The sequence below is a fragment of the Sceloporus occidentalis genome, unplaced genomic scaffold (assembly GCF_023333645.1).
Source record: "Sceloporus occidentalis isolate IW3139 unplaced genomic scaffold, rSceOcc1.0.p SCAF_15, whole genome shotgun sequence".
NCBI classification, from domain to species: Eukaryota; Metazoa; Chordata; class Lepidosauria; order Squamata; family Phrynosomatidae; genus Sceloporus; species Sceloporus occidentalis.
This window is the reverse complement of record NW_028316995.1, coordinates 13,263,977-13,290,956: the sequence shown is the minus strand read 5'-3', so window position 1 is coordinate 13,290,956 and position 26,980 is coordinate 13,263,977. Positions and strand designations below refer to the sequence as shown.

Below are 26,980 nucleotides of genomic sequence, written 5' to 3'. Positions count from 1 at the left end.
GTTATGTATGTGTTACTGCCCCATTTAAATTGTACAGCGCTGAGTAATTTGTTGGTGCTTAATAAATAAAAGATGATGATAACAATAATAATTCTGGCATCTGCTAAATCCATTAGACTTCCCATGTAGTAAAGCAAGATTCATCCCTTCAGAGAACGCTATGCCTTGTATAGTAATAGGTAGCACAATGGTGACAGATAATCAATCAATAAACATTGTGTTCACCTGGGCAAACCTAAACAAAAGGTGGGAGCCATTACCGTGCGCCGGCATTTGCCTGGTATGAGGCTTGGGACGAAATTCACTGGCAGCATGTGAACATACAATCCCTGTGCCCAATATCGGGAGACTGCTGCTGGGTTAATTAAAGAACACAATTTCTTTATGAAACATAGAGATAATGACACTAAAGACAACCTAGTTCAAATATTTCAAGGTAGGTAGCTATTTAATAATAAAAACTATCTTATAAACTACAGGACTGTTTACAAATTGTGGCACAATGTAGAATTCAGGCGGGATCCAATATGCAAAGAGTGTACACAAAATTTAAGACACTTTTAATTTGGAGCTTAACAAATCCTTATATATGTGCCATATATGTGATGTTTTGATCTGATCTTTTTAACTTCAGAAATGATACCCGATTGCTTATTTTTATTCCAGGTAACTTCTGGCCAGCTTCATTTATGCTGGGATCCATATTTAGTTTTACATGTAATTATATGTAATTATAGAACCTATGTAGGTTTCCCAAATCAATATGTAACTTATAGGAGAAGACCTTATTAGTTTTACCTACCATATCTAACATAAATCAAAGAACATAATTAAGATGCAACTGCATACATTAAAATACATTTTCATATCCACCTTTAAAGCTAAAGGAGGGACATTTGATGTCTTCAAAAGCATGTGTGACTACATGTACTGAATGTCGGTCCTAGATTTATTTGGCCTAGATTGTCCATAAAAGCAGTATATTGTTTACAGATTGTATTAATGTTATTCTATTCTGTAAACATACTAACTAAAATAAACAAAACAATTTTATTGAAAAAAAAGTGTTAGATCAACATGATCTGCAGAATCTTGCATCATCCACGGATGGGTCGAGCTTCACATTCATTCCATGTGACGCAGGTTTAGTAACTGTCTCTGGATTCTGGAGATTAATCATCCAGGGCAGGAGGCCAATCGATGTCGACAGACTTTGTGTATGAGAATAGAAAAAAATACCAGATTAAAATATTAATACAAAACATGGATTAATCATTCTGAGGAACAGGCTTTGCCATCACCAATTAGTGCAATATGTTTACTTGTTTATATATTATGAGAGAAAAATCCGATTCGTATTAACACATTTATATATGTCATTATCAGCTTTACAACCTATATGCGGCACCACCACCACCATGATGCTGAATAAGGTATTCTCATGGGGACATTTTTGGGTTGTGAATATATTCAGGGTGTTGGAAAAGGTTAAAGAAAAAACCGTCCCCGTAATAGCATTTTTATATGAAAACTACCTACAGCTCGATTTGATATCGATGCATTTTCTGTCATCTTCATGCATATAACTGAAGCTTAAGCTTTGCCACAGGCTAATCATCCAGGCAGGAGATGAGAGTGTGACTTTTCGCAAACATGAGCTACAAATATCATCTCTGTGTTTTTAAGGTATTTACACCAGTTTGTTTTAAAAGTGGCATCAAGATAACTAATTGGGGGAAAAAATGGAATTAACACTAAAATGTGCACAGCATAACATTATTATTTTATGAGAACACGTTAAATGGCAGGTGACATCTAGTTTTACAACATCTTTAGAACATAACTCCATTTGAAAATATTTTAATGCTAGATCTAGTCCGGCTGTCTGTCCAATTGATTAACTAATTTGGGGGTTATAGGCCCACCTCAGTCTTGGTGATTGTGCTCCTCCTGTATGACATCCGAATTCCTCCATCAGATTGACTTGATTTCATCTCATAAATTTACTTTCTAATCTAGAATGTGGCTAACGGTGACCAACGTGGTGCCACACGTTACATAGGCATAAAAAAAGACATGCGTCCATCAAGCTCAGCCTTTCCCATATGCGGTTTTGTGAGAGTTTTCAGCAGTTTTTTTTGCCCTTGGCAAATTATGAAATGGTTGAAAGCTATGTTTTTTTTTCTCATTAACATGGCCTGTCATTCACAAATGTTTGGATGACAGGGTCCATTACAGGAATGTACATATCGTATATGAAAAATACATATCGCTACCTTGGCTTAGCACGTGCATTCACACTCACCCAGACTGCTTTCTATCACAGGCAGCCATGTTTTAGCTTTTGGCTCTGTGCCATCAAACCTGACAGCAGATAATATTTAGTCCTGAAAAATAACATTTCGTCTATATGTCTCCTAGCAAATTGTGACTGCACAACGTTATACATTTTCAATGATAGGTGCACAGTATTAATTTTTTTTAATCCCCTAACCATAAAATGTTCTAGAGGTGAGTAAGCAGCATGAGCTACGTCCAACCCCCGTTTTGGTTTATCCAGCTTTACTGACCCAGAGCTTAAGAAAAGGCCACTCGAGTGTCTCACAACAGCAAACTAGAGGATGAATATGAATCGGTTCAGCCTGGTCTGAGTCAGGTGCTGGGCTCGAGCCAACAACAGTTTGTCCTGCTACAGAAGTAACAAAAACCCCACTAACCTCTACATCAAGCTCCAGAATGTCCGCTGTGGTTTGCAGTATGGAACCTATATTTGGTTTGGTTCTTCCAAAGTCTCCGTGTACAAATTCTTTTATATAGCTTGATACCAGCTAAGGAAGTCATTTGGAAACAGTTTGTGTGCACCCTGCTGGTCCTAAGGCAAGCATTAGAACATGTATGATGAAACCTACCAACACTCGTATAAAGGCACCCAATAGACAATATTGATGGTAATGCAAGACAATAGTCAGTTAATATAAATGTTTCTGTTCATGAAGTGGTTACATAATTCTCACTGGAATGGCCAGTGCTTGTGGTCAACTTTGGGACAATAAACATCCACGCAATGTATTTATATTGATAACGATCCAAAAAGAATCCTCTCAACTAATGAATGGCACAAGGTACTCTTTCACAATATCTTAACACATTTTTTGTGTAGTAATAATTATGCAGATCCTAACAACAGGAATTTAGTGATGGCTGCTTTTATGGCATTAGTGTAAAGTGGATTCCTAACATACCTGATTCAAACAGTATTTTCGTCTGTAAACAAAACTACATTTTGTTTTATTTAGTATAAAATTTATGACTGGGAAAAATTGACGGATCGGCTTTAACTTGAGGCTCTGTGAATGCCACATGCGGTGGCCTACTAGGTGGCCCGGTTGCATTACTAAGGACTAATGACCTCCCTGGTGCACCACAGCTCTCAATTGGATGGCTAGAGATTTCTCCCTTGAATCCGGCCATTTTTGCCCCCAGAGCTCTGTACAGATCTCCATCTGACCAATGCTGGGATATGGGATCATGGCATGTCCGGGAGGTCCTTATAAATACATCACTGGCCAAGTCACTTCATCTTACATGAATGCAACTACGGCAAAAGGATACGTCCCTGCTTGAGTCTTTAAATACAGGCGGAAGTGGTGCTCATCCATATACTCTGTTTTCATTGTGTGGATGATTCGAGGCCTTGAAGCCAAAGGGCGACGATGAAGAACTCGTAGAGGAGTTTTCTGGTCTATTTTCAATTCCTGCCAACCAAAGGCACAATAATATATACCGGCTGTTATATCAGAAAGGAAATCAAAGAGAAAAAACAGAGAAAATAAAGAGACTGGGTCACGGAGTGTAGACACTAGCGCTGAGATCACAAGGATACTTATAATTACTACACGTGTGTGGTTGCTATAGAGTTTAGAGTAGAGCCCTGCGCGGGACTGCTTTTTTATTCCCGCTGATTATTTGCCCAATTCCACCCGCTCCTGCAATGTGGGTGTTCCGCTCCCGCCACATTTGTGGCCAATCACGCCCACCTCCTTACCTGATCCTGCGCAGTCCCGCAAGGCTGCCCTCGAGTTGCTCCCACGCAGCGTCTCTTGTCTTGCTCCGCCCAGGAACAAGGCGGAGTCACGGGAAGTGACATCACATCACGTGACTCCGTTTTGTTCCTGGACGGAGCAAGAGAGGAGACACTGTAAGGGAGCAGCGAGAAGGCAGCCTTGCGGGACTGCGCGGGATTACCGGGACCCGCAGGTACAGTGCCTGACTGCCCGCCCGCAGCGCCTGCAAGTTTTTTGGTGGGTCCCGCTTCCCAATGCAGTCCTCTAGTTTAGAGGAACTGCCCATTGACGCATAAACAATATTTGAAGCACTGATTTCAAGTAATCAACCAGTACCAATAAATGCAAGTACACGAACATGCCAAAAGATGAAGTTTTCATTATAGTACTTACTTCCTTTTTATATTAACAGATTATTCAAAGGGTTAGAACAGAAATAATACGACAAATTTGCATTTTATTCCAAATTTGATTTTGTTTCAGGGAACAATATTTTCTGTTCATTTGTGTTGGTTCCAGATAACAATGAAAAAAAACATTTTTTTCTAGGGAAATGAGGCAAATACACATTGGCATCACTACGCATGATTATTTTTTTATTAAAGTTTCTTATTATATATTGCCGTCTTTGATTTATTCATTTTCCACAAGCGGAAACGGACATTACTCCTCTCTTTCCCCCACCATCCATGTATGTCTATGTAAGCATAGGTTAATTTTATTCAATGGCTCACCTCTCCCTCTCAGACTGAAATGACGAGCAAGATGGAGAGGGAAGCAACGAGTGGCAGACGATGGACTAATGTTTGTCGACTGTGTTATGAACCTTAGTGAACACAAAGGGCCTTGAAATGTTGGCAGCAAACTCCAATAACTTCTATTGTTCAATCAAGAGATGGGGCTGAGACCACAAAGGTAGTCCAGTGTGACCTGTGGATTTATCGTGACTGTTATGGGATTACGAGGTTATAGTTTCATTTTCTAGCTAATGTTGGTCACCATGTAACTATGGGTTACTGCCCATCAGTCCAGGACCTAAAAAGGTAATCCACAACTTACCACCATACTATCTAACAGTTTGAGATCTTCTTCCCGGACTGCTTTCTCTGTCCATAGTAAGGCACTGTAACACTTGGTCTTCTTTTCCTCTCCTTCTTTCATATGTGCCACTGCTTCTCTACAACATAGTGAAAGGTTGTATAAAACATGATTATGTATGAATCTTCCTTGCCTTTTGTTTCCAATTTACTACGTGATGCACCGCTGTAGAACACGATGGGCCTACATAAATCATTAAATAATACTCTGATTCTGCATGGCCATCCACACTTAACAGGATTTCTGAATTCTTTTGTGTGGGTTATTAATCTAACACAAAAAGGGTCAACGATATCCGTTTAAAAAAACAAACGTTGACACTTACCTGTTGACAATTTGTAGATCCCGAACTTTGATTTTATCTGAATTGTTTATTTTCTGAAACAGTACAAAACAATGTAAATTCATCAGTGATAATCCAGTGATGTGATCAGAAGTCAGATATGAAATGCAATACATATACCGAAACAGTGGATGTTATGTAGAAGAACTGACTATGGCGCAAAGGGTGAATAGAGGTCTTATCAGTCTAGTAACCAATGTAATGGTGTTGCGCACATGCGCTTTATATCGATAGCATGCTAAGGTGATAGCATAAACCATATTCTGCCATGTTTATGGTGAAGGTAAGCCTGATTCTGTATTGTTCCCTGTTATGATTGATGTCATTATTTAGAGCTAATGGAGCACCAATCAAGTGGCTCCTGTAGTTCTTAGAAACGGAATATATACAAAGTTCATATAAAACGAAGGACAGCTATTGTAGTTAACTAAAGTGTTTCTTTACGAAACGTAGTCAAATATAAGTGTTTTTTTCGGCAGCTCTAACTTTGACATCTGCTTACATCTCTTGCAAACCAGCAGGAGTTTGCAGCAAAAACTTGCTTCCTTAGAAACAATGTCTTCTAACATCACTAAACTCTGCAGGGCTTTGGGTTCCAGATGAGTTTGAATCCAGCTATCTACCAAGATAGATCATTAAATCAATGGTGCGCTTATGAGGCATGCTGTATTAACTGAGTGAAATGTTTGCAATTAAATTTACATCCACTAACAGGGTAGTGATAAAAAAATTCAGAAAACCACACACAGATCTGGGAGTCCACGAAAGAGTAACAGGACTAGAGGTCACCATCTCGAGCCAGGGGCAGACCCGGAAACCACAGGGCCCTGGTGTGAAAATTGCACCAGGGTCCCAAACAGCTTGACTGTGCCATCTATGTACCCAAACAGCCCACCTGTGCCATCTTTGCCCCCCAAACAGCATGCTTGTGCCATCTTTGCCTACAGCCTGCCTGTGCCCGTTTACACCACCTACCTGCAGGAGTGGTGTCTCTCTCCTCCACCGTGCTGTGTGCACACTGATTCAGCATGTAGGGAGCGAATGTGATGTTACTTTCTTCCCACTGGACCTGTCAGACAGCGTGCAGGGAGAGAGTGTGAGAGATCATCCAATTGCATGATCTTTACACTCTCTGTGCCACTAGCTGTGAATATTACCCCCATCTACTGGCATTAAAGGGGAGGAAAAATGGCCATGATTGTGAAGCCCCTGGCTGGAGGTCTGTTACAGTGTGGCACCCCCCTGATGAATGGCAAAATATAACATTTGTGGGGGTAAACTAAATGAGTGGGAAATCACAGTTGAATAAAGACACAGGATAAGCCCTAAAAATACTTTGTGTAAAAACATGCAAAACATGCAAAACAGCCTCAGAAATTTGCTGAGGTGCAATATATCACAAATATTCTGTTTAGCTGTGAATCTTAATGAAAGAAAGAAAAAAAAAAGAAAAAGGCCTGAACCTGTTGGGGAAAAAGAAAAAAGAAGAAAGAAAAAAATCACTGTTTTTGCTTTTGTTTGTTCTACACTCTCAGTTGCACTTGAGTTTTCTCTACCTCCTCTGCGTCTCCTTTACCACAGCTCTGCTTCTTCTCTTGTTTCTTCTTGATCTTTTGTCTTCATTCTTCATCCGCGTCTCCCTGTTATCACCCCGTTTTCCAGGTACTTCTGCAAAAAGAGCGGAGTCTCTGCACCCCCTCCCTTTAACTGGAGGAGCGGACGAGAGGCTGTCCTTGTGGAGCACACCATGGCTCCAGACTGATTTGCGGTGAAAGCGAGGCAGACATACGCTTCCCTTTATCCACAAATCGGCCTGCAGTACATCCAACGGGAAGGTTGAGGAAATACTTGTATAACGGAGCTGATACCGGGGAGAAGTGGACAAAGAAAGAAGATAGATGAAGAAGAGGCTAGGCAGGGACACAGAAGTTGTCGGCGCAGAAGGATCTGAGGTCTGAACAAAAGACAACCTCGATTATAAGACAAGGTTGTTTTTTCAGAAGACTTTTTCGAGAAAAAAAAAAAAAGATTTATAATCAAGCAAATGCAGTATGTGGCTTTACTTTTCCTTCAAGTGCATTACATTTACCTGCTGTAGTTCCTTCATGTGCTGCAGAGAGACCTCGACCCGGTGAGGATTCACAAGTTCAATCGCAAAAGGTCTTCCTAAAACGAGAGATTAAATTGTGTTTAGCTTCCCGGCTAGTCAACGTAAAACACGTTGATTTGATAGAACACCCCCTAAAAAATGATTTAAACAATTAAATGTGCAAGGACCATGGCCGGACTGGGGATGATGAGGCAACACTGGAATTTTTAAGGCAGGCGGCCTACAAATTACACAATGACTTTAAGGCTCATGCAGCATTTGTGTCATAGCCTGACTTAGGCCTAAGCATAGGGTGCCAGGTCCTGGGGGGGGCACAGTGTGAGTTTATGTAGCCTGTGGGAAAGAGTAAGGGACAGAGAGTGTGTGCATGTATGTATAAGTGTATGGTAGTACAATGAGTGTGTGCTTATTTTGCGGGGTGGAGGTGTGAAGAAATACTCAACCCAGTTGCCACACAAAGTCACATAAAAAGTCTATGTAAAGCCTCATACCCTAGCCACTAGAACAAAGGTGGCCGTTTAAAATCTTGAGAGGTATGACTGGTGTGATATGATGGTTTCGAGATCTTACATTTCAGTAACAATGCTGTCTGGTCCACTTGTGAACATGCAGAATGAAGTCAACAATGCAAGAGATTCTCCAAAGTTTTATTCAAAGACTCCATGTTCACAGGAGTGGAAGCTCAGTTGTTTCCATTAGTATATCTCCTACTTATTTGAAAATACACTGCATTGCCATGCACTTTACAAGTGAAAGAGGGAATTATTAGACCTAAGAAGGATCCATACAACTCAGAGTTAGATTTATAAAAGGTAATTGTCTAAGGGTGAAAACCCAAATGTTTATCTATAATTTAGCATCTAGAACATAAGAATGCTACTGTACCTTTCCCTAGGGTTCGAACATCAACATCTTCTCTTCCAGAGGATGAAAAGTTGAAACCTTTGAAAGATATGGATGTTAGCTCAAAACCAAGAACAAAAATAGTATAAATAGCATCGGGTAAAGCAAAACAGAAGGTAACTCAATATGCTGATCCTCTAATTTTAATGTGGTCAAGGGCACATTGTTACGTACATCGAGATAAGTAAAGAAAACAAAAAAAGAGTCCATAGATGCTGCTCATTACTTTGAGTCATTCGTGTTTGCACTCCATCATTAAAAAGAGGCTAATCACACAATTTGACATGACTTTGTAGTAGGTGTTAGTATTAACGGTAACAGAATGACTTACTTTCTGCTTTAAATACAGTCATCAGGTGGTCTGTTATCAGCTCCTCCACTGAAGATTCCATCTTCCTCTCCCCATCGATAACCCATGGTGTTTGAGGTAAAGTTCTTGAGTATTTGTTATATCTGCCTGCGCAAGATTATTTCTTAAATGGCAAAACGGTAAAATAGCCCAATGCACACACAAAACCAGAAACATGAAAAAAATAACTACAACAAGAGTTAACTAGGGACAGCTGATGTGGTACTCTTCCTACAAACTATTGTCCGTCCATCCCTGCTTTACAACATGGAGAGCACTCGTTTATAGGTGCGCTACTGAGCATGTGCAGGATGTTCACATAGTAATGCTTCCTGGCTTCAGTAGAGGAAGCTGGAGAAGTTAAATGAGACCATTCAAAAAAGAAATCCAATCCAATTTTGGGAATTACAGTATACCTTTAATCATTCTGGTACAGATATATCTCAAGCATAAAGCCCATAACCCTCACCATCTCATTTTCCACAGAACATCCATTAATTTTTGGAGTTCTCCCACGATTTCATCATGCTCTGGTCTGGACAGCAGAAATTTAGAGGTATGCACATGTAGTCTCCATGAAATAAACATCACATCTCAGGCTACTACTGAAAAGATTTTGGTGCAAGGGGAGATCTTGCACTACTAGGTGCACATCTGGACCGGGAGAACTGCTCTAAACCACATTATAAACAAAACTATTATACAATCTGCCCAGGATTCTGAATAAGTAAGAATAAATACATGCCGGCCACGAAAACAGAAGAATGACTGCACTGGATATCCACAAGTTGACATACTGTCTCTGGACACTGTAGGGGGTATGGAAACTGTCTGAAAAATAAAATAAAATAAATCAACTATTGGGAGTAAGTCAACAGTGTCTTGATTTAAATCAGATGCTAACAATGAAAGTAACAACCATGCCAATCTGGTTTTTTTCTGTCCCTAGAAGTGAGAAGTTGATGGGCTATGATGTGTTGTGCTATTGATAAATCGGGGAACTTGCATCCTGTAGTAAGTTCTCTTGTTTATATATGTTTTGGAGAACCTGAGTCCAGAGCAGCAGAGTTTTAAGCCATTTTGTTGCCATCTGATAACCACTGGTCCAATCATCAATGGTGGGACTTTTTTGATTGATGCTGTGTTCTACATCTAAATATATATACGTTTAAGAAAAAAATATCCACTGCTTGATGTTCACAAGGGAGAGCTGTCAGAAGGGGGTTTCAATTCCCTTACATCACCATCCATTACGAAAGGCCGTAAAATGCATAGTTCAGTGGGTTAGGAGACTGAAGGAACCTCACCGAATGACCTATACATAATACAGGGCTAGCCAAGCTCTTCCTGCAGCAGATGTATACTCACTGTCCACTTTACTACGTACACCTTGCTAGTACCGGGTTGGACCAATTTTGCCTTCAGAATAGCCTTCATTTGTGGCATACTTTCTACAAGGTGCTGGAAATACTCCTCAGAGATTTTGGTCCATATGGATCATGGGATCACGCAGTTGCTGCATTTTTGTCAGATGCACATCCATGATGCTAATCTCCAGTTCCACCACATCCCAAAGCACCAATACTCAGGTTGGCCATCTTATTTAAACAATGCTCAATTGGTACTAGGGGGCCCAAAGTGTGCCAAGAAACCATCCACCACACCAGCCTTGACCATTGATACAAGGCAGGATGGATCCATGCTTTCATGTTGTTTACGCCAAGGTCTGACCCGGCCATTTGACTGTACCAGCTGGAATCGAGGCTCATCAGACCAGGCAACGTTCTTCCAGTCTTCCATTGTCCAATTTTGGTGAGCCTGTGAGAATTGTAGCCTCAGTTTCCTGTTCTTATCTGACAGGAGTGGCACCCGGTGTGATCTTCTGTTGCTGTAGACCATCTGCTTCAAGGTTCGATGTGTTGTGTATTCAGAGATGGTAGTCTGTATACCTTGGTTGCAACGAGTGGTTATTTAAGTTAACAAGGCATTTTCGTCCACACAACTGCCGCTCACTGGATATTTTCTCTTTTTTCAGACCAGCAAATCTGGCACCAACAACCATGCCACGTTCAAAGTCCCTTAAATCCCCTTTCTTCCCCATTCTGATGCTTGGTTTGAAATTCAGCAAGTTGTCTTGACCAAGTCTACATGCCTAATTGCTTGAGTTGCTGCCATGTGATTGGCTGATTAGCTATTTGTGTTAACAAGCAATTGAACAGGTGTACCTAATAAAGTGGCCAGTAAGTGTATATTTGAAACGTATCTGAAGCTGCCAACTACTTCATCCTTTTCAGCAGGCATTCAGCCAGCTAGGGCTGGGGTTTTCCACATCCAGAATGCTGACACATAACATGGTCATGCAACTCGATTTCACAAGGCCCTGTACTACGCTCATATCGTGTGCAATGAGTGCTCCAATTGTGTGGTAAGCTGATCATTTGGTTGGGAGTATGTGAATCCAGTAAACTAGAATTTAGGTAATTAAATGGCTATTTTGTAAAGCAATTTATTGATATTTTGGGGGTAGTAGTGGGCTACGAAAGCCTCCATTACTCTAGCAGTGGCTACTTATAACTCCCATTAATTAGCCGATTCCCTGAATAGTCCACTATAGGTGGAGTAGCTCTCCTTTGAAACACAGTAGCTGGTGTTCTTAATAGTACAAGGTTAATAATTAGTGCCCTTGCCCCACAACATATTATGGGAACCTGACAGTGGGCAGAGACCTAATTTCCAGATGTATTCATACCTATTGTACCCTGGTCATAATTTCTATATGGCCATTGTACGTCTTACTGTGGCACCCTTTTATTATACTGTAAACTTTTAAGTATATCTATTAATTCTGGTGCAAAAAAAATACACATAAGCACATTCATCCTGGAAAAAGATTACTAACCACGCTACATGGCCAGGGGTAAAACATTTGAAAACACAGTTCTGCTGCATATCACAATTAAATGTATTTACCATCTGCAATGTTATTATACTTGGAAAGCCATTTTCATTTCCAAGCTAAGAAGAAAAACCTCATGCCCCCACAGCCCAGATAATCAATGATGTGTATGAGTTTCCAACTGCTCAGTAAAGACAGTTCTTTGAACACGGAACAGATTTCTGAAACATATGACATATTTGTCTGAAGCCCCAAGAGGAAAATTAAACCGTATATCAACAGATTATTAACAATTAGCTTCAGAACTTTTTCCAGCTCTGTCAATGACATGCTCAATACTTAGAAGAAGCTTTTAAAGAAACTCACACACGGAAATCCTCTTCTTTTATCTTGTCTAAAGCCTTCAGAACTGCCATTCTGGTGAAAACAGACTGTAGATGAAAATTAAAAAAAATATATATTTAAAGCGTAGATAGAGGATGTGGCATTACCTGCTTTAAGTGTGGAGGATGTGGTAATGTCCACAGGAGAACAATGTATTTCTTCATCCATCTACATATAACACTTCTTATTAAAAAAATGATTACAAAATTATTCAAATTGGACCTTCCTCTCTTTCCAAAGCCCTTTATCCCCTTAATGACAATTGCCGGTCCTGGCACGGCACGGAAAAGCATGTGCTTTACGACAATTGACGTGCCAGGACCGGCACGTCTTTAAACGGGTGCAGAAAGCGATCTACTATCGCTTTCTGCACCCAAAAAGCGTTGCTGAATGCCTCGACCTCGAGGCATTCAGCAACGCCGCGATCGGCACGAAGGGGCCATCTCTGGCCCCTCCACGGGGCGTCAACATCCGCCATACTTTGTATGGCGGCGGACGCCCGTTTTAAAAGCGATCGCCTCCTAAACTTAAATGGTGTCGCTGGAATGCCTCGATCAGGAGGCATCCAGCGACACCAAACACTAACCTTTTGATGGGCTGTGACCGCTCCGGAGAGCGGTCACAGCCGCAGCTGCCGGCAATCTTCGCCATCAAGGAAGATGGCCGCCGTCCTGTAACAGGAACCACAAATTTTAAAAGTTCGCTAGATAGTCCAGACCATCTAGAGAACTTTGGCTCCACTTGCAGGTTGAATACAGGTACTGCATTCACCATGCAAGTCAATGGAGCCCAGCTTTCTAATCACAGTGTGATTAGTAAAAATAAATTAAAAAATAAAATAAAATTAATAATAATTAGAAAAAAATAGTAAAAAAACAGTAAAATGTAAAAATCATTTCCCACTGATGTCACTATCAGGGGAACCTCCAAGTTGAAAAAAAATGTTAAATTTTTTTAAAAAAAAAATAAAAAAAATATATATATATATAAAAAATATATTTTTGTGAGCAAGTCCTAAAATTAGCATATTAGCTTAAAACAATTCTCGCATGGAAAGAGTTAAAATACTGGCATATTAAATGCCCGTGGGGTGTCTACTTTTAAAAAATGTATGATTTGATGGGGTAAATTGAATGGGCCAGGTTCAACAACGTCCCAATTAACACGGGGGGAAGGATGGCCACACATCTAATTTCCAATTAGAAAAATGCACACGTACCAAATGTGGCCTTTTAGTTCCCCCAAAAAATGACACACCCATGCATGTGGGGTATCACTGCACTCAGGAGATGTTGCTGAACACATTATGGGGTGTCGTGTGACAGCGGCATATACCAGGAGCTGTAAATTCATACATAAAGTAGGTGTGTGTGGGAAAAATACACACACAAAAATATTACTGCAAACTTTGAAAAAATGCTGGTGGTAAAATATGTGCATGCAAAGAGTTAAAATACCAGCATTTAAAATACCCTGTGGTGTCTAGTTTTGAAAAATATATGGTTTTGTTGGGCACACTGAAATGGCCTGGCTCAAAGATGTACCAAATAGGGCATGGGCAGTGGATCCCAAATGCCAAAGTTCAACATTGAAAAAAGCGCATGCCCCAAATGTGGCCCTTTTGCCCCAAAACAGCCAGGCAAAATCATTCATGTGAGGTATCGCTGTACTCAGGAGATGTTGCTGAACACATATTGGGGTGTTTTGTGATAGTGACATATACGAGAACATTTTAATTCATACCTGAATTAAAATGTGTGTGGAAAACCAAATGCAAAAAAATGACTACCACAAAGTTTGACAAAGACTGGTGGTAGATATGGTGCATGGAAAGAGTTAAAATACTAGCATTTGAAATACCCTGGGGTGTCTAGTTTTCAAAAATATATGGGTTTATTGGGCACACTGAAATGGCCCGGCTCAAAGATGTACCAAATAGGGCATGGGCAGTGGATCCCCAAATGCCAAAGTTCAACATTGAAAAATGCGCATGCCCCAAATGTGGCCCTTTTGCCCCCAAACAGCCAGGCAAAATCATTCATGTGGGGTATCGCTGCGCTCAGGAGATGTTGCTGAACACATATTGGGGTGTTTTGTGATAGTGACATAAACTAGAACATTTTAATTCATACCTGAAGTAAAATGTGTATGACAAAACAAATGCAAAAAAATGACTACCATAAAGTTTGACAAAGACTGGTGGTAGATATGGTGCATGGAAAGAGTTAAAATACTAGCATTTGGAATACCCTGGGCTGTCTAGTTTTCAAAAATATATGACTTGATGGGGTAAATTGCATTGGCCGGGTTCAAAGATACCCGAAATGGCACATGGGGGGAAGAATTACCAGATTTGGAAAAAATGGCTTTGAAATAGCAAAACGCTACCTGTACTTATTGCCCCATAATGGGTAGAAAAAAGCAAAAAAACATAAAAACATTGGGTATTTCTAAACTCAGGACAAATAGTAGAATCTATTTAGCAGGTTTTTTCATTACCTTTTATAGATGAGTAAAAGATTTTTCAACTAAAAGTTAGAAACAGTCATTTTTTTCTAAATTTTTCACCATATTTTATAATTTTTTTAATAGTAAATAATATGATACAATCAAAACAATGTCATCTAAAGAAAGCCCTTCTTGTCCTGAAAAAAACAATATCTAATGTGTGTGGGTTCAGTAAACGGGAAAGAAGAAAATTACAGCTAAACACAAGCAGCGCAGAAATGTTAAAAAGGCCATTGTCACAAAGGGTACAAAAAGTAAAATCAGCCTTTGTCTCGAAGGGGTTAAAGTAAAGGAAGAATGCGATGAAGTACGTCTGTTGACAAACATATATTATAACACTGGCTGTCACAATACAGATTATTTCGCAGATAACCTACTAAAGGTTTGGTTCCATTTATTTACCACTACATGCTAGAGAGCGACTGAAGGTCCACTGCATCCCTATTTTCACGTTAAATGTGTGTTGACGTAAATGTCTTCATGTCCTAAACTTCATATCCCCGTGCGCTGTATGTTAATTATTATCATTTAATAAAGTCTTCGGGGGATGTGATAAGCTGGCACAGCGTCCGCAGCGTAAATAGGCCGGTCGGGGAGATCAAAGACACCTGCCGCCCTAGGCCTGGTTTTGTGAAGAGACTTATAGCGCCATTCAACACGAGACACATTATAAAACGTAGTTAATTCTTTTTATGACAGTACCATGAGGCAGATGGATACATTTTACCAGAAAAAAAGGAATAGGACCCCAAAAATGTCCTTGATATTAATTAGAATCTAGGACTTAAAGACGCCTTGATACTATAAATTAGAAATAATCACAGGCTTCATCTAGACTGATTTGTATAGAAGCTTTGGTTAATTAAAGTTCTAAAACCAGGGAGCCCCGACTTCTGGAAGGTTACAGCTGGCTCCTAACATTTGTTTTTACTTAATTTGTACCAAAGCATGACTGCAAAGTCTTCCAACGAGCAAAAAATTGATCTATACCTCTGATGATGATTAAATGATAAAAGTATAGCTCAAAATAAATTCTGACCCAAAATTATCTGTTAAGGTTCACCGTTTGTATGTAGCCGGCAATGCATTAGGGCATTAAGTGTGGAACATGAAAAACAGCCATTTAAAAAACATCAAACATTTCTCAAAATATCGATAAACCCTTTTTAACCACGATGGCTGTGAAGATCTCATATCAAATAGACCGATTCTTGATACAGATTTAAAACGTATAAATACATACCTGCTTATTCTTAGTCTGTTTGAAACAGTCTTTGCATGCCGACGCTCTAGATAATAAACAAGAACCAAGAGCTATTAACGTACAGAAGAAAAGAATGGTAAATATTTGTTATTATTCGTAACATATGTACCAGCTTTAAATATACATTTACGGGTCCGGATTTGCAAGTTTGCGGTGACAGTGTGGCCATTTATAGTTATTGCTGCTTTAACGCATTGTAATTCCACTGTTTGGGTTTGTACGTAACAGAGTTTGTCTGGGATTCTCAATTCGACTCTCCAGCCATCATACGCATTTTAAAGCATATGATAGCCAAGTGTGCCCAGCAAACTAACTTTTCTATGCCACGTAATACCATATGGCACCGTATGGCAAGGATGGAGTGAAAATAAAGTCATTGATATCCGTGAGAAATCTTGAATTTTTGGTGTTGTGCCTCAAAACCATAATAATAATAATCTAGCTTTGTTAGACAGTGATACTTTGGTCGCCAAACTGGCTGGCACAACCTGTAGATGCTATGACGTCAAATAGCACCAGTTGATCATTAAAGGCAATTTGCACCATGGCCATCAGCCGCAGCAGAAACAGGCAGTTCCACCGGCTTCTGCATGCATCTTTATTCTCATAGTAAAAGTGGGCAAGAATGTGTGGTTTCCACAGTAACCGAGAATTCTTTGCTCTTCTTCAGCTCTAGAGTTTATCAAGGTGTTAATCACATTTTGTTCAGAACATTAAAAAAAATCCCTACCACAGATATTGCGGCCACATTTCTAATTATATATATATATATATATATATATATATATATATATGTATATATATATATATGTATATATGAGTGGTGGGGTGTAGAGAATTACTCACTAACTTTGAATATTATTGTTTTGAGACACGTTTTATCTTTGTTCAAAGGTGTGGCACAAACGTTACTAAAAATCTAAAAAACATTAGATCATTTATGTATAGTATCATATTTACAAAGCGCGTGTCCCTTGGGCTTCTAGAAAAAAATAATGTGTTGGATAGATAATGTTCAATAGATGACTTACATTGGGTTTGCCCTGTATTATATGACATGCAGCTACTAAATCACGGTGGTTTTGAATAGGCAATAGAGATGATAATTAGGTAAGTGAGAAACATCCACATGACTTTGGTTAGCGTTACTTACAGGAAGTGGCAGTCAGAATCGGTTTCTGGGTGGGCAAACACCACGGCGACTTCAAACACACTCTAAAAAGAAAAAAGGGACATTCAGAAGACAGAAGGAAAGGAGATGAATTACCCTCTGTTAACCCTTAATAATGATCCAGTTTGAGGTATAGATAAAGGAAGTAAGTTGATCTCTTTAAATAAAGGTTGTAAGCAGGTGCACGGTGACCCGCATGGCCCATCTTAATCTGTAGACAAGGGTACCAAAATAATGTGATGGGGTATGTGTGGCTTCTGTGACATTTGAGTCAGACAGAACAAGACCAAATTTTAGTCAGACAGAACAAGACCAAATTTTATGGACATATTACGGTCCCTGACAGCTCCACTAAAGAAGAATGCATATTAAAGTACTTACAAAGAAAAGCTCTGAACCTCAGCCCGCAGCATTTGCTGATCCATCTCTGGAGCTAACTAGCGGTAATTATATATCACGTGCAAGGAGATGTGTTTAGTTAAACACATTAGAAAGATATATAGAGCTAGGGCTGGGAGGGCATATGGACACTGAGGGGGTAGAAAGGGTCTAGAAGTCACTATGGGTAACTAGATGAGTGTGGTGCCGATACTCAGGGTCTTATACTGCTTAAAAGAGATAGAAATCTGAGCACAGTGCCTAGAGACCCTCACTGGTCTGATATTACCAGGGCATTTGGAGAGTTGGCTTATACCGTGGGCACTGGTTATTGCCGCTAAGCCAGTCACTGTACAGTGAGCCAGTAACACTGTTGAATGCTGGAGGTTGATTCTAGGAAAAATAAGAATCTAAGTAAACTATCTTGGTAGGTGACAGACAGTAACACATACTTTGTGGCTGGGTGTTGTGTCTAGAGAATGCTGCTGTGTTTTTATCTTAAGGAAACCGTTGGCTATGCTGGTCATGACATTTTAAAAGTGAGATTTGATTCCAAGGTAAACAGGACCGCTGACTTGATAAGCTTTGGTCTACAGGTACTTCTAAATCTACCCACATTCCCATCAAGTAAGGCAATAGCAACGCAACTCAAGAAGAAAAAGCCCAGCATACACTAGCGTCTAAAACAGCTAACACCTGAATGGGAAGGATTAAAAACCCCATTAAAACCATGGGCAAAGTCCTACAATGAAGACAGTTCCACGGTGACCAATGGCTACAATCTATGTTGAGTGTATGTAGCCAAAATTCTTAGATGGGTAGGTTGGAATTCTTAAGTCCCTGAAGCCTATGTTGCCAAAGCCTTAATTAACATAACAGCTATCAAGAGTCAGTTTGTTAAGTAGATCATGTGCAGCCCACTTAAAAACACAGACTCAAACAAAACCTTTATGTTATACTATGCTTAAAATATATCCCTGGTAATGGATATGCACTTTCTTTACTGCTTTTTCAGAGAAGCTCCTGAAAATCATCAATAAGTAGATTGCATTAATTGAACGGTAGGAGACTCTGATTTAAAGGTCTACTAATACCCACTGATATTGGTTATTGTATTATGTATGTGTAATATATATATATATATATATATATATATATATATATATATATATATATATATATATATATATATATATATATATATAGTCCAAGAACTACACTATACACAGCATCATACCCATCCAAATCCAGTATCCCAATTGTAAAAGTTATCCAGTCCCATCGCCTTCCGTGCCAGTTCATTGTATCCCTCATCATATTTACCATAATGCCCATGTTTACTTTATCTCCAAGACAGAACTGCAGAGCATACAGATTATTTTTAAAGGATAAAAATGACAGCAATATCATATTATTCTATGAGCGTAGACTCTGGAAAACCCCATGAATGCTATGGATATACCTTGCTCAGAGCTTGAACCCCAAGTTCTTCTGAAATAAGAGGATGGATAATCCACTTGTAAGCTTCCTTCAGTTGGATAATGGCTGCCTTCTCCAAAGAATAACCGTGTTTTCTGTTTTACAAAAACATATGGAAAAGAAGATGTTAAACCAATGAAAACCCAAATATAATAGAGAATACGGAGATAGATCAATAAACTAATATACTTAAAATATTAAATTAATATGAAATATTTTAATAATTTTTTCATAGTTTTTTTTACAGTAGCTAGATCAATAAACTTAAATAAAATGTAACAAAAAAAATAAAATAAAAAAGCAAGCATGTTTGATGTTTCATATAAAGACACTAATTCTAAGTTATTAAACCTTTTGAGAGTCATGCAGTAACACCCCCATCTCTGGCACATGAACACAGCGTGTCCTCGATCCGTGACTCACACAACCTCTGGTATCATGTGAAATGATCTGTAAAAAATACCCAGATAGCTACAAACTGCCCTCAACTTTTACACAAGTATTTTCCAGGAATTTGTTGTATGTTATTTACAAGTCAATAAAAAAAATAATAAAAGAAATACATAGAAGTATATTGATCTAAGGGGGTGGGGGACATCACAAGGCAAAAATGATAAAACCTATAAAGGGTTTTCTTGTGACTTTTGTTTGGAATTTCTAACACAGAAGGGGCAATCATTAACATGTTTTCCTGGACATGCAGAAATGTATCTGACTGGTAAAAACTTAAAAACTCGGGGCATGTATCTGTAGCCTTAGAAAGCTTTCCAGGGGAGGGCTACGTTTATAGCCTACTTCACTACGCAAGACACGTTCTATTAAACGCTATTGAAACCGTTTAGGTCCTCATGTATGCATCACTTTGAAAAAGCCAGTTATTTTAAGGTGAAACGCATTACTGTACTACTATATATATTTTCAATTATAATACATCTATTTCATTTTCATCACACTTGGACCTCCCTGATTTTATCCTGATAGGAAACTATCACATACGCCATATAGATTGAGCAAAACCCATTTTGCTCTGTCAGTTAGTACAACCTTTTTATTATTTTATTATCAGTTTTATACAGCGAGCACAATATTTTTTCCTTTCCGTTTAAGAAATCACAAATACACTACACTATATTGTGTTTTCTTATTATATATTCATCCCCTACTACTGGGATTTTTAGAATTCCTTCAAGGTGCTCCCCCTTCCTATTTGTCTATTTGTACTTCTATTAAATTGATGTTTAGATTTAGCGGGCTGGTAGTAATTGTTCCTGGGTGCGTCTAGCGATAATTACATTTGCTAATTGGTTGCTTTAGAAACTAAGGGCACTGGCGTAACTACAGGGATGCCTCTAGGGGGGCTTTGTGCGACCCCTTCTTCCTGTCTCCACGTGCCGTGTAGAGGTACGTCCACAAAAGGACTACCCTTAGGATGTACATGTATGTCCTGAGTTTTTCATATCCCTGTCTTCCTGCCAACCAATCTTGCGTAACAGCGCTCAGCGGGAGTACACGGTTGCATAGAATGCCTGATTGTGTGATCAGACATTCCCCTTTTGGTAGCTGTCACTGCTGACACCCACCAAAAGGTCACGGAAGGACAGGAGAGACTCGGCAGGGTCTTCCCAGACCCTTCTTGGATCTCTGGTTGCTCCTACTGCTGGCTGACTGCACACATATGGAGTCCTGCTTGCTGGTCACAGTGTGATCAGCGCAAGGGAGATTAGACAATGTTTTCTTTCTCTTTCCACAAAGGGAAAAAGTTAAAAAAAAAAAAAAAAAAACATTTTTTAAAAAGGTATTTTTAATGTAATAAAAATAAAAATGAAAAAAAAACAATACAGTGAGCTCAGTGATGTCATTGTGACATCAGTGGCATACATAACATGTAACATGTAAAAAAGACTTTATAGCTCATTGCCCAAGCACTACATGTAAAAACCCGTTCACTACCCCAAACCCCTTAAGTAAGAAGTATATAAAATTCTGTGTAAGGGATGGATGTTGCCGAACTTAAATCATCACCTTTTTTTTCATTTTACATACTAGCACTCACTAAAATTTTTGGGTGTTTTTTGGTTTCAAATGAAAGCTCTTTTTTCTGAAGAAAAAAAAAAGGATGTAAAATAGTGTGTGGGTACATCAAACATGGAAAAGGGGATTCTTCATTAAATCAACAGATGGTGAAAATGGCAAAAAATAAATAAATAATAATAATCGTCTTCAATTTTCCTTATGGGAAGGATCCATATGAAAAAAAACCCCACCGGGTGAAGGAGACTTAATCGTTCTGGAGATTTCTGGTTACAAATAGGGGAGCAAAATCTACATTGCTAACTATGTCCTCGTACGGATCACGTAATCCATCTCATCACTCTCCTTAAAACATAACAGACTAACCTATTAGAGCCCTGCGCGGGGTGGCTTTTTTAATCCCGCTCCCGCTGATTTTTTGCCCGCTCCCCCAATGTGGGTGTTCCGCTCCCGCCTCATTTGTGGCAAATCCCACACCTACTTCCCAGAACTTATCTTGCTCCGCTCAGGAACAAGGCGGAGTCACAGGACGTGACATCACCTCACGTGACTCCGTTTTGTTCCTGGGCGGAGCAAGAGAGGAGACACTGTAAGGGAGCAGCGAGAAGGCAGCCTTGCGGGACTGCGCGGGATTACCGGGACCCGCAGGTACAGTGCCTGACCCCCCGCAGCACCAGCAAGACCGCCCGCAAGTTTTTTTGGCGAGACCCGCCTCCCAATGCAGTCCTCTATTACCTATTAAGAAATATGCATCAATACCTTATAATACTTTAATGAATCTTGTTTTAATGTTTAATAATCCACTGCCTAAGATAATGCACTATATCACATTTTGCTTTAAAAAAAAACAGGTTATCAGATAAAATAATAATGTTAAAGATTCCCTCCAAGGACCATTACTCACCCCATTTCCTGTTTTGCTTGAAGCCATGCAGAATGCTACCCATGGGCAGGCAGCAACACCCAGAAAAAGAAAGAAAAACAATAAATTAGAAGAATCCCTTTGTAGTTGTGATTCATTATTTTTGGGAGTTGAAAACAGTGTCTTATCTGATCTTGATATATTTTGATATCTGTTCTAAAACCTCTAAATTTATTAGGTCTTTGACCTTGCATACTTTCAGTATTTCCTTATGTTTATACCAATTTCACACTAAATTCCTCTGTATTACTTTTATTGGCTGGCTATTTGATTTTCTATCATTCGCTCAGCAAAATAAAATAACACAAACACATCTAACTCTCTAAATTATGGAATGCTCCGACAGTATTTTGGGCGTTGGGTGGTGGCCCCGATGCTGCCATATATACATCAAGCACAAAAACACCCTATTGGCTACTGGCCAGCGGGCCAGTTGTGGAGATCGGTTGCTCGCTTGTAACAAGCCTTTTAGGTCCCGTTTCTCCTTTTGTACCAGTTTATTATTGCCCGTGATTTGAAATGATTCCGCTGATGGTAACAGCGCTACGGAATCTGCTGGCGCTTTATAAAGGAACGTGATGTAAATTGGCTTCTGGGTGCCACAATGACGAAGCCAGTAACTAGAAACTGAGTTTACGGTGTTAGGTTTTTGTGAGGTTGGAGAGAGTTTGGACCAAGAAGGGGACTTCCTAGAAACTCTTGTGACATACAGCAGCTGCAGTGTTTAGGTTCAGGAAGTATTAGCAATTGAGAAGAATAAAGCATCACCGGGCACAGAATGAGAAGTAGCCTAAATAAACAATCATTTTCATTGTAACCCATCACCGTGGGATAGTAAAATACTCCACATTTCATTGGTTTCCGTTTATCACCTACGGGAAGTTAATAGAACAGGATCACCACATACAAACTCCATACGTATCACTGGAAGAGTTCATCTGTGCTGGCCAGACGGTGCAGGACATGAGTGATAGGGATATCTTCCCTTCCATTGAGTGCATTATCATTTTAACGGCTTATTTCTAATTCTTACTCACACTATGGCCTGCACGCCATTAATCTCAATTAACGTTGTAATAACATTTGATCAACTAAAGTGTCCTTCATGCCATGCATAAATAGTGAGTATATATACCCAGAAGTTAAGTGGAGTTTAAAGTGAGTTTGGTAACAATGAACCAAGGCTGCACTCGGGGAAGGCGAATTTATGTACTGGGGCGATGGTGTTGTGAGTAAATAAGCAAAGCACACATGCAGTTGTAGAGGAAATAGAAAGTTAATGCCATAGATGATGTAGAAGTCATATGTTATGGTTTACTCAAACTGAAAGTAACACTTTATTATTATTTTCAATAGCGCACAACTAAAATTGCATAACGTCATGTAAGGCTGCAGCAAATAGAAAGTCTGCTTGGATCACGATCTGCTCTTAGGACGCCCTCTAGTGGAATTTCATTGGTAATGGACCAGTCATATTGTGAAAAAGTCCTCTCAACCACTTTGTGCCACGCTGTATTATTAACGGCACTGCACCAGTGAGGTCAACACCGTACCCAGAACATCTAGTGTGGGGAGAATGTGGGTTACCAAGTCACCGTAGAGCATATAATTCAGGCATCTGCTTACGATTTCTCAGAAAGTCACACCAAAAGTACATTGTGGGCTTTGGTGCAGTCCCCAAACAATAAAAATGGTCAGTACGGACATGTACTTCACAAACAAGCCAATTGATCCCTCACCTCTCGAACAGACAGCTGAGCAGGTAAAGACACAGAAAACACAAAATCTTTGAATTCATAACCAGCATTATTCACTTTCTCAAAAATCTGGAAAAAAAAGCACACACAAAATCAAATATTTACGTAACATGTCTACTGAGTGAGGCTAACGATGTTAACTTTTATAGAGACCTAATAAAAAAAATTCTACCATTTTATTTAATATTTTAACAGCAAATCCTCACATACGAAAGAGGATCACAAAATATCATCTGTGACTTTCAACTACAAGTTAAATAATCATGATCTACAAGAATATCCAAATTCCTACAGGAACTTTCAGCTCACACTTTTTTTTTTTTTTTTTTTTTAGCCACTAAGCTTTTTGAATATTCAGCACGTTCTACCTATAGCATTAAAGTGTCATCGTGTATTCTAAAAACTCCACTGCAGTAATCTACCCCGGAGAACCAGGGAAGTGGAGAGATAATATAAGACAGCAGGCCTTCAGCCTCAGACACCCCAACGATGAACAGAAAGGGGCTTATCAGCTGCACGCCTTTTGACAGCCCCCCCGATTTGATGCCCAATTAAAAGTTTTTTACCCATGCCACTAAGGAATGCCGGCAGTCTCCGTGGCTAGGGTGTCTTCAATATAAATTGGGCCCCGGATACAAACATTGAAAAAATATATATAAAACAGAAAAATAAGTCATGTCTCCAACAAACTCTGAGTTTACCTTTTTAACAGACTCCACTTCACAGAGATGCTGAAGAACCCCCAGGCACAAATTACAAGTTCTCGGACTTTGAGAGTCATTCCCGTGATCGGGTTCTGGGGAACTGATTGATTCTCTGTCACCTGTACACTTCGCCGTTTCTTCAAGCTTGGCTCTCTTGCATGGTGGGCCACCGACTACATCGGCCATATCTTTATGGCTTATCTCCAAGTAGTTCTGAAGTTCACAAACCAGATCCTACAGAAGGGGATATTTGAAATGAATTTATCATAATCATACTTTCTGGATTAAGTGTCAACATATGATGCAGCGCTACACAATTTAAATTGGGTGGTTAACACATACAACACATATATTTACACGTACAGACCTTTTGTTGGGACAACGCAGAAAAAAAACACTAAGTTACTTTTGGGACCTCAAAGGTCCTGCTCTCTTTATTTTTTGATATCTGTAGATACTCTGATTTGTCCAGGAATCATATTATGACACAAGAACACATGGTGAACACAGAATACTTGCAGCTGCAGACTTTTTATTCCACCTTAGAAGCTGTGGCAAGACAGGTGTAGGTTGCCCGTCTCTGGACACTTGAGAAAGACCCAGTAAGAAATAAATATTGTATGACTGTGGGGTAAAAGAAAAAAAATGCCTATAAACATTTCTGCAGCTGCAAATATTCTGGTTTTCTAAATGGTATCTGTAGGCCTCTAACACTATTTCCACTGGAAAAGGCTTCTTCCTTGTGCAAATCAGGATATTTTTAAACTTGGGCATAGACAGATAAGATTAGACCAACTGACATCACAACTTATTTTAAACCAATACACGTGGGTACCTTGTACGGAAGTCGGTAGGGAGCTGTGGAGTCAACACAGCAGAAGCGAAGTACACAACGCGGGCAAGATCCTGAGGAAAACAGCATCTGAGCAACTGGCTTATACTTTCCGTCTATGAGAAGCATGTTAAAAAAACCTGTATAAGAAAGAAATGAGGCAGTTACAGTCCTTACTGCTCAGATATAAGTTACATTATTGAGATCTCTTTATCTTAAAGGAATTTGAAATGAAAAATTGAAGGTGTATTTCAACACTGCAAATTGTGTTACAGCTTAATCAACACATCTAAACAGGGCTTAAAGTCTTATTAAGAGGCCAAGGGACTTGAATTATAACTGTTACAAAAGGATATCTGTTGCAAAAAATGAAAGCGAATGGGGGAATATTTCCATCGCCCTAATTGGTCGGGGACGTTCCTACAGTCAGGAAAGAGTAAAACCGCTGTATATAGGTGGAACTCGTGACCCGAGCAGTGCAGGTCCTTTGTTATGCTCAAAGCAAAGTTAAAATGTAATGGATATAATAATGATGAGGGAGCACAATGGATAAGGAATGAAAATGTTACATACCCTGTGTCCTTATCTGCCACAAGTATACTAAGAATTCAGTGCAGAAGCGATGTTAGACATGTTCATGTTGGCATTTGTGTACTTTATCTTTCTTCAACTAGCCTGATCAAGCATTTTCCTTTAATGTTTAGATCTGAAGTTAAACAATAGTATGACAGAGCCGCTCAGTGGGACTACAGACAACTTGCCCTCTCTGTAAGTAGGGAAACTGTACAAATCCAATATACTATATAAAGCGACTTCTCTGAGCTGTCTCCTTGCAGGTTTTAATAAAAACCAAACCAAGGAGTGCAACGCAAGGAAAACAGGTCACGTGACTAAAGAATCGCATTAGATCCGTATTTATAACCACGTTTCCTTTCCAAGGTGATCGCAAAGCTGCCAAGAACAACCCGACACAATTCTTAAGACAGGCGTGGAAATTAAGTTTCAACAGTAACTTAGTAGTGAATTATACTAATCAACCACATACAAAACTAAAGCCCATATAAAATGGTTATCACGCTTACTTTTTTGCTTACCTTAAGTCTTCCAAATTTGTCTGCGAAAAAAATAAACAATATATGCTAATAAGGAATCTATATTATTAAAAGAAATGTGGAATGGATGGGAGGGATGTTACTGCATGTCACTGTATTTCGAGATCATATTACAAAAAAGAATAGTCTATAAATGAAGTTAAATGCAGGAGAGGAGCTGTTCTATAACATGTATCTGCTTGTTGTAATTTACACTACAGGGTAATAGAGAACACGTTCGGAATAGCATGGAGCATCGGGGTGCTATGGCGAATATTACGGCTTATAGTCAGACTAAAGCTCCTTTACTGTCATATACATTTGTATAAACTGTATCTAAGCACATGGGCTGACCATACAGCGTGCTGACGGGATTCACAGGGGCGGAACCTGTGAAAAGATCTGCATTGCTCGGGGAACCGGATAGCATGAGCACCAGCTAGGCAGTAGCAATCACACACAGATAAGCTTCGGGGTTATAATACTGACATCTAGTGTTCGGGAGGTAATATTGCAATGTTACATTAATGTATGAGAAATGCTTTTGACTTGATAAAGGGAGGACTCCCGAAAGCTCGTCTATTATTTTAAATACTGTTAGTCCAATAAAAAAGGTATTACAAGATTCTGCAACATTCTGTTTTTTTGCATTCTTATACACTGGACTAATACGGCTACCCCAAACTACAGTATTAA

General features: G+C 39.4%; 1 protein-coding gene across 1 annotated transcript; it reads right to left on the bottom strand.

The window, feature by feature from the left end:
* Positions 1-1,172: 1,172 nt before the first annotated feature.
* Positions 1,173-25,322, bottom strand: LOC149303277 (tRNA pseudouridine synthase Pus10-like). The gene is made up of 17 exons (XM_089481607.1): positions 25,197-25,322; positions 24,359-24,595; positions 23,640-23,726; positions 21,883-21,917; positions 18,931-19,042; positions 17,073-17,134; positions 15,899-15,944; positions 12,130-12,194; positions 9,613-9,698; positions 8,850-8,975; positions 8,501-8,557; positions 7,595-7,671; positions 5,488-5,540; positions 5,124-5,241; positions 3,613-3,755; positions 2,718-2,817; positions 1,173-1,211 (listed from the first exon to the last, which is right to left on the bottom strand). The coding sequence occupies exons 1-17, from the start codon at positions 25,320-25,322 to the stop codon at positions 1,173-1,175; spliced, it is 1,569 nt and encodes a 522-aa protein (XP_089337733.1).
* Between the last annotated feature and the right edge of the window lie 1,658 nt (positions 25,323-26,980).

Coding starts and splice junctions, on each gene's coding strand:
- LOC149303277 (XM_089481607.1), bottom strand. CDS start 25,322: ATGCTTCTCATAGACGGAAAGTATAAGCCAGTTGCTCAGATGCTGTTT. Junction 19,043..21,882: donor CAAGCAAAACAGGAAATGGG/GTGAGTAATGGT, acceptor TTTGTAAAACAG/AAAACACGGTTATTCTTTGG. Junction 8,976..9,612: donor TTCTTCTGTTTTCGTGGCCG/GCATGTATTTAT, acceptor AATCTTGCGCAG/GCAGATATAACAAATACTCA.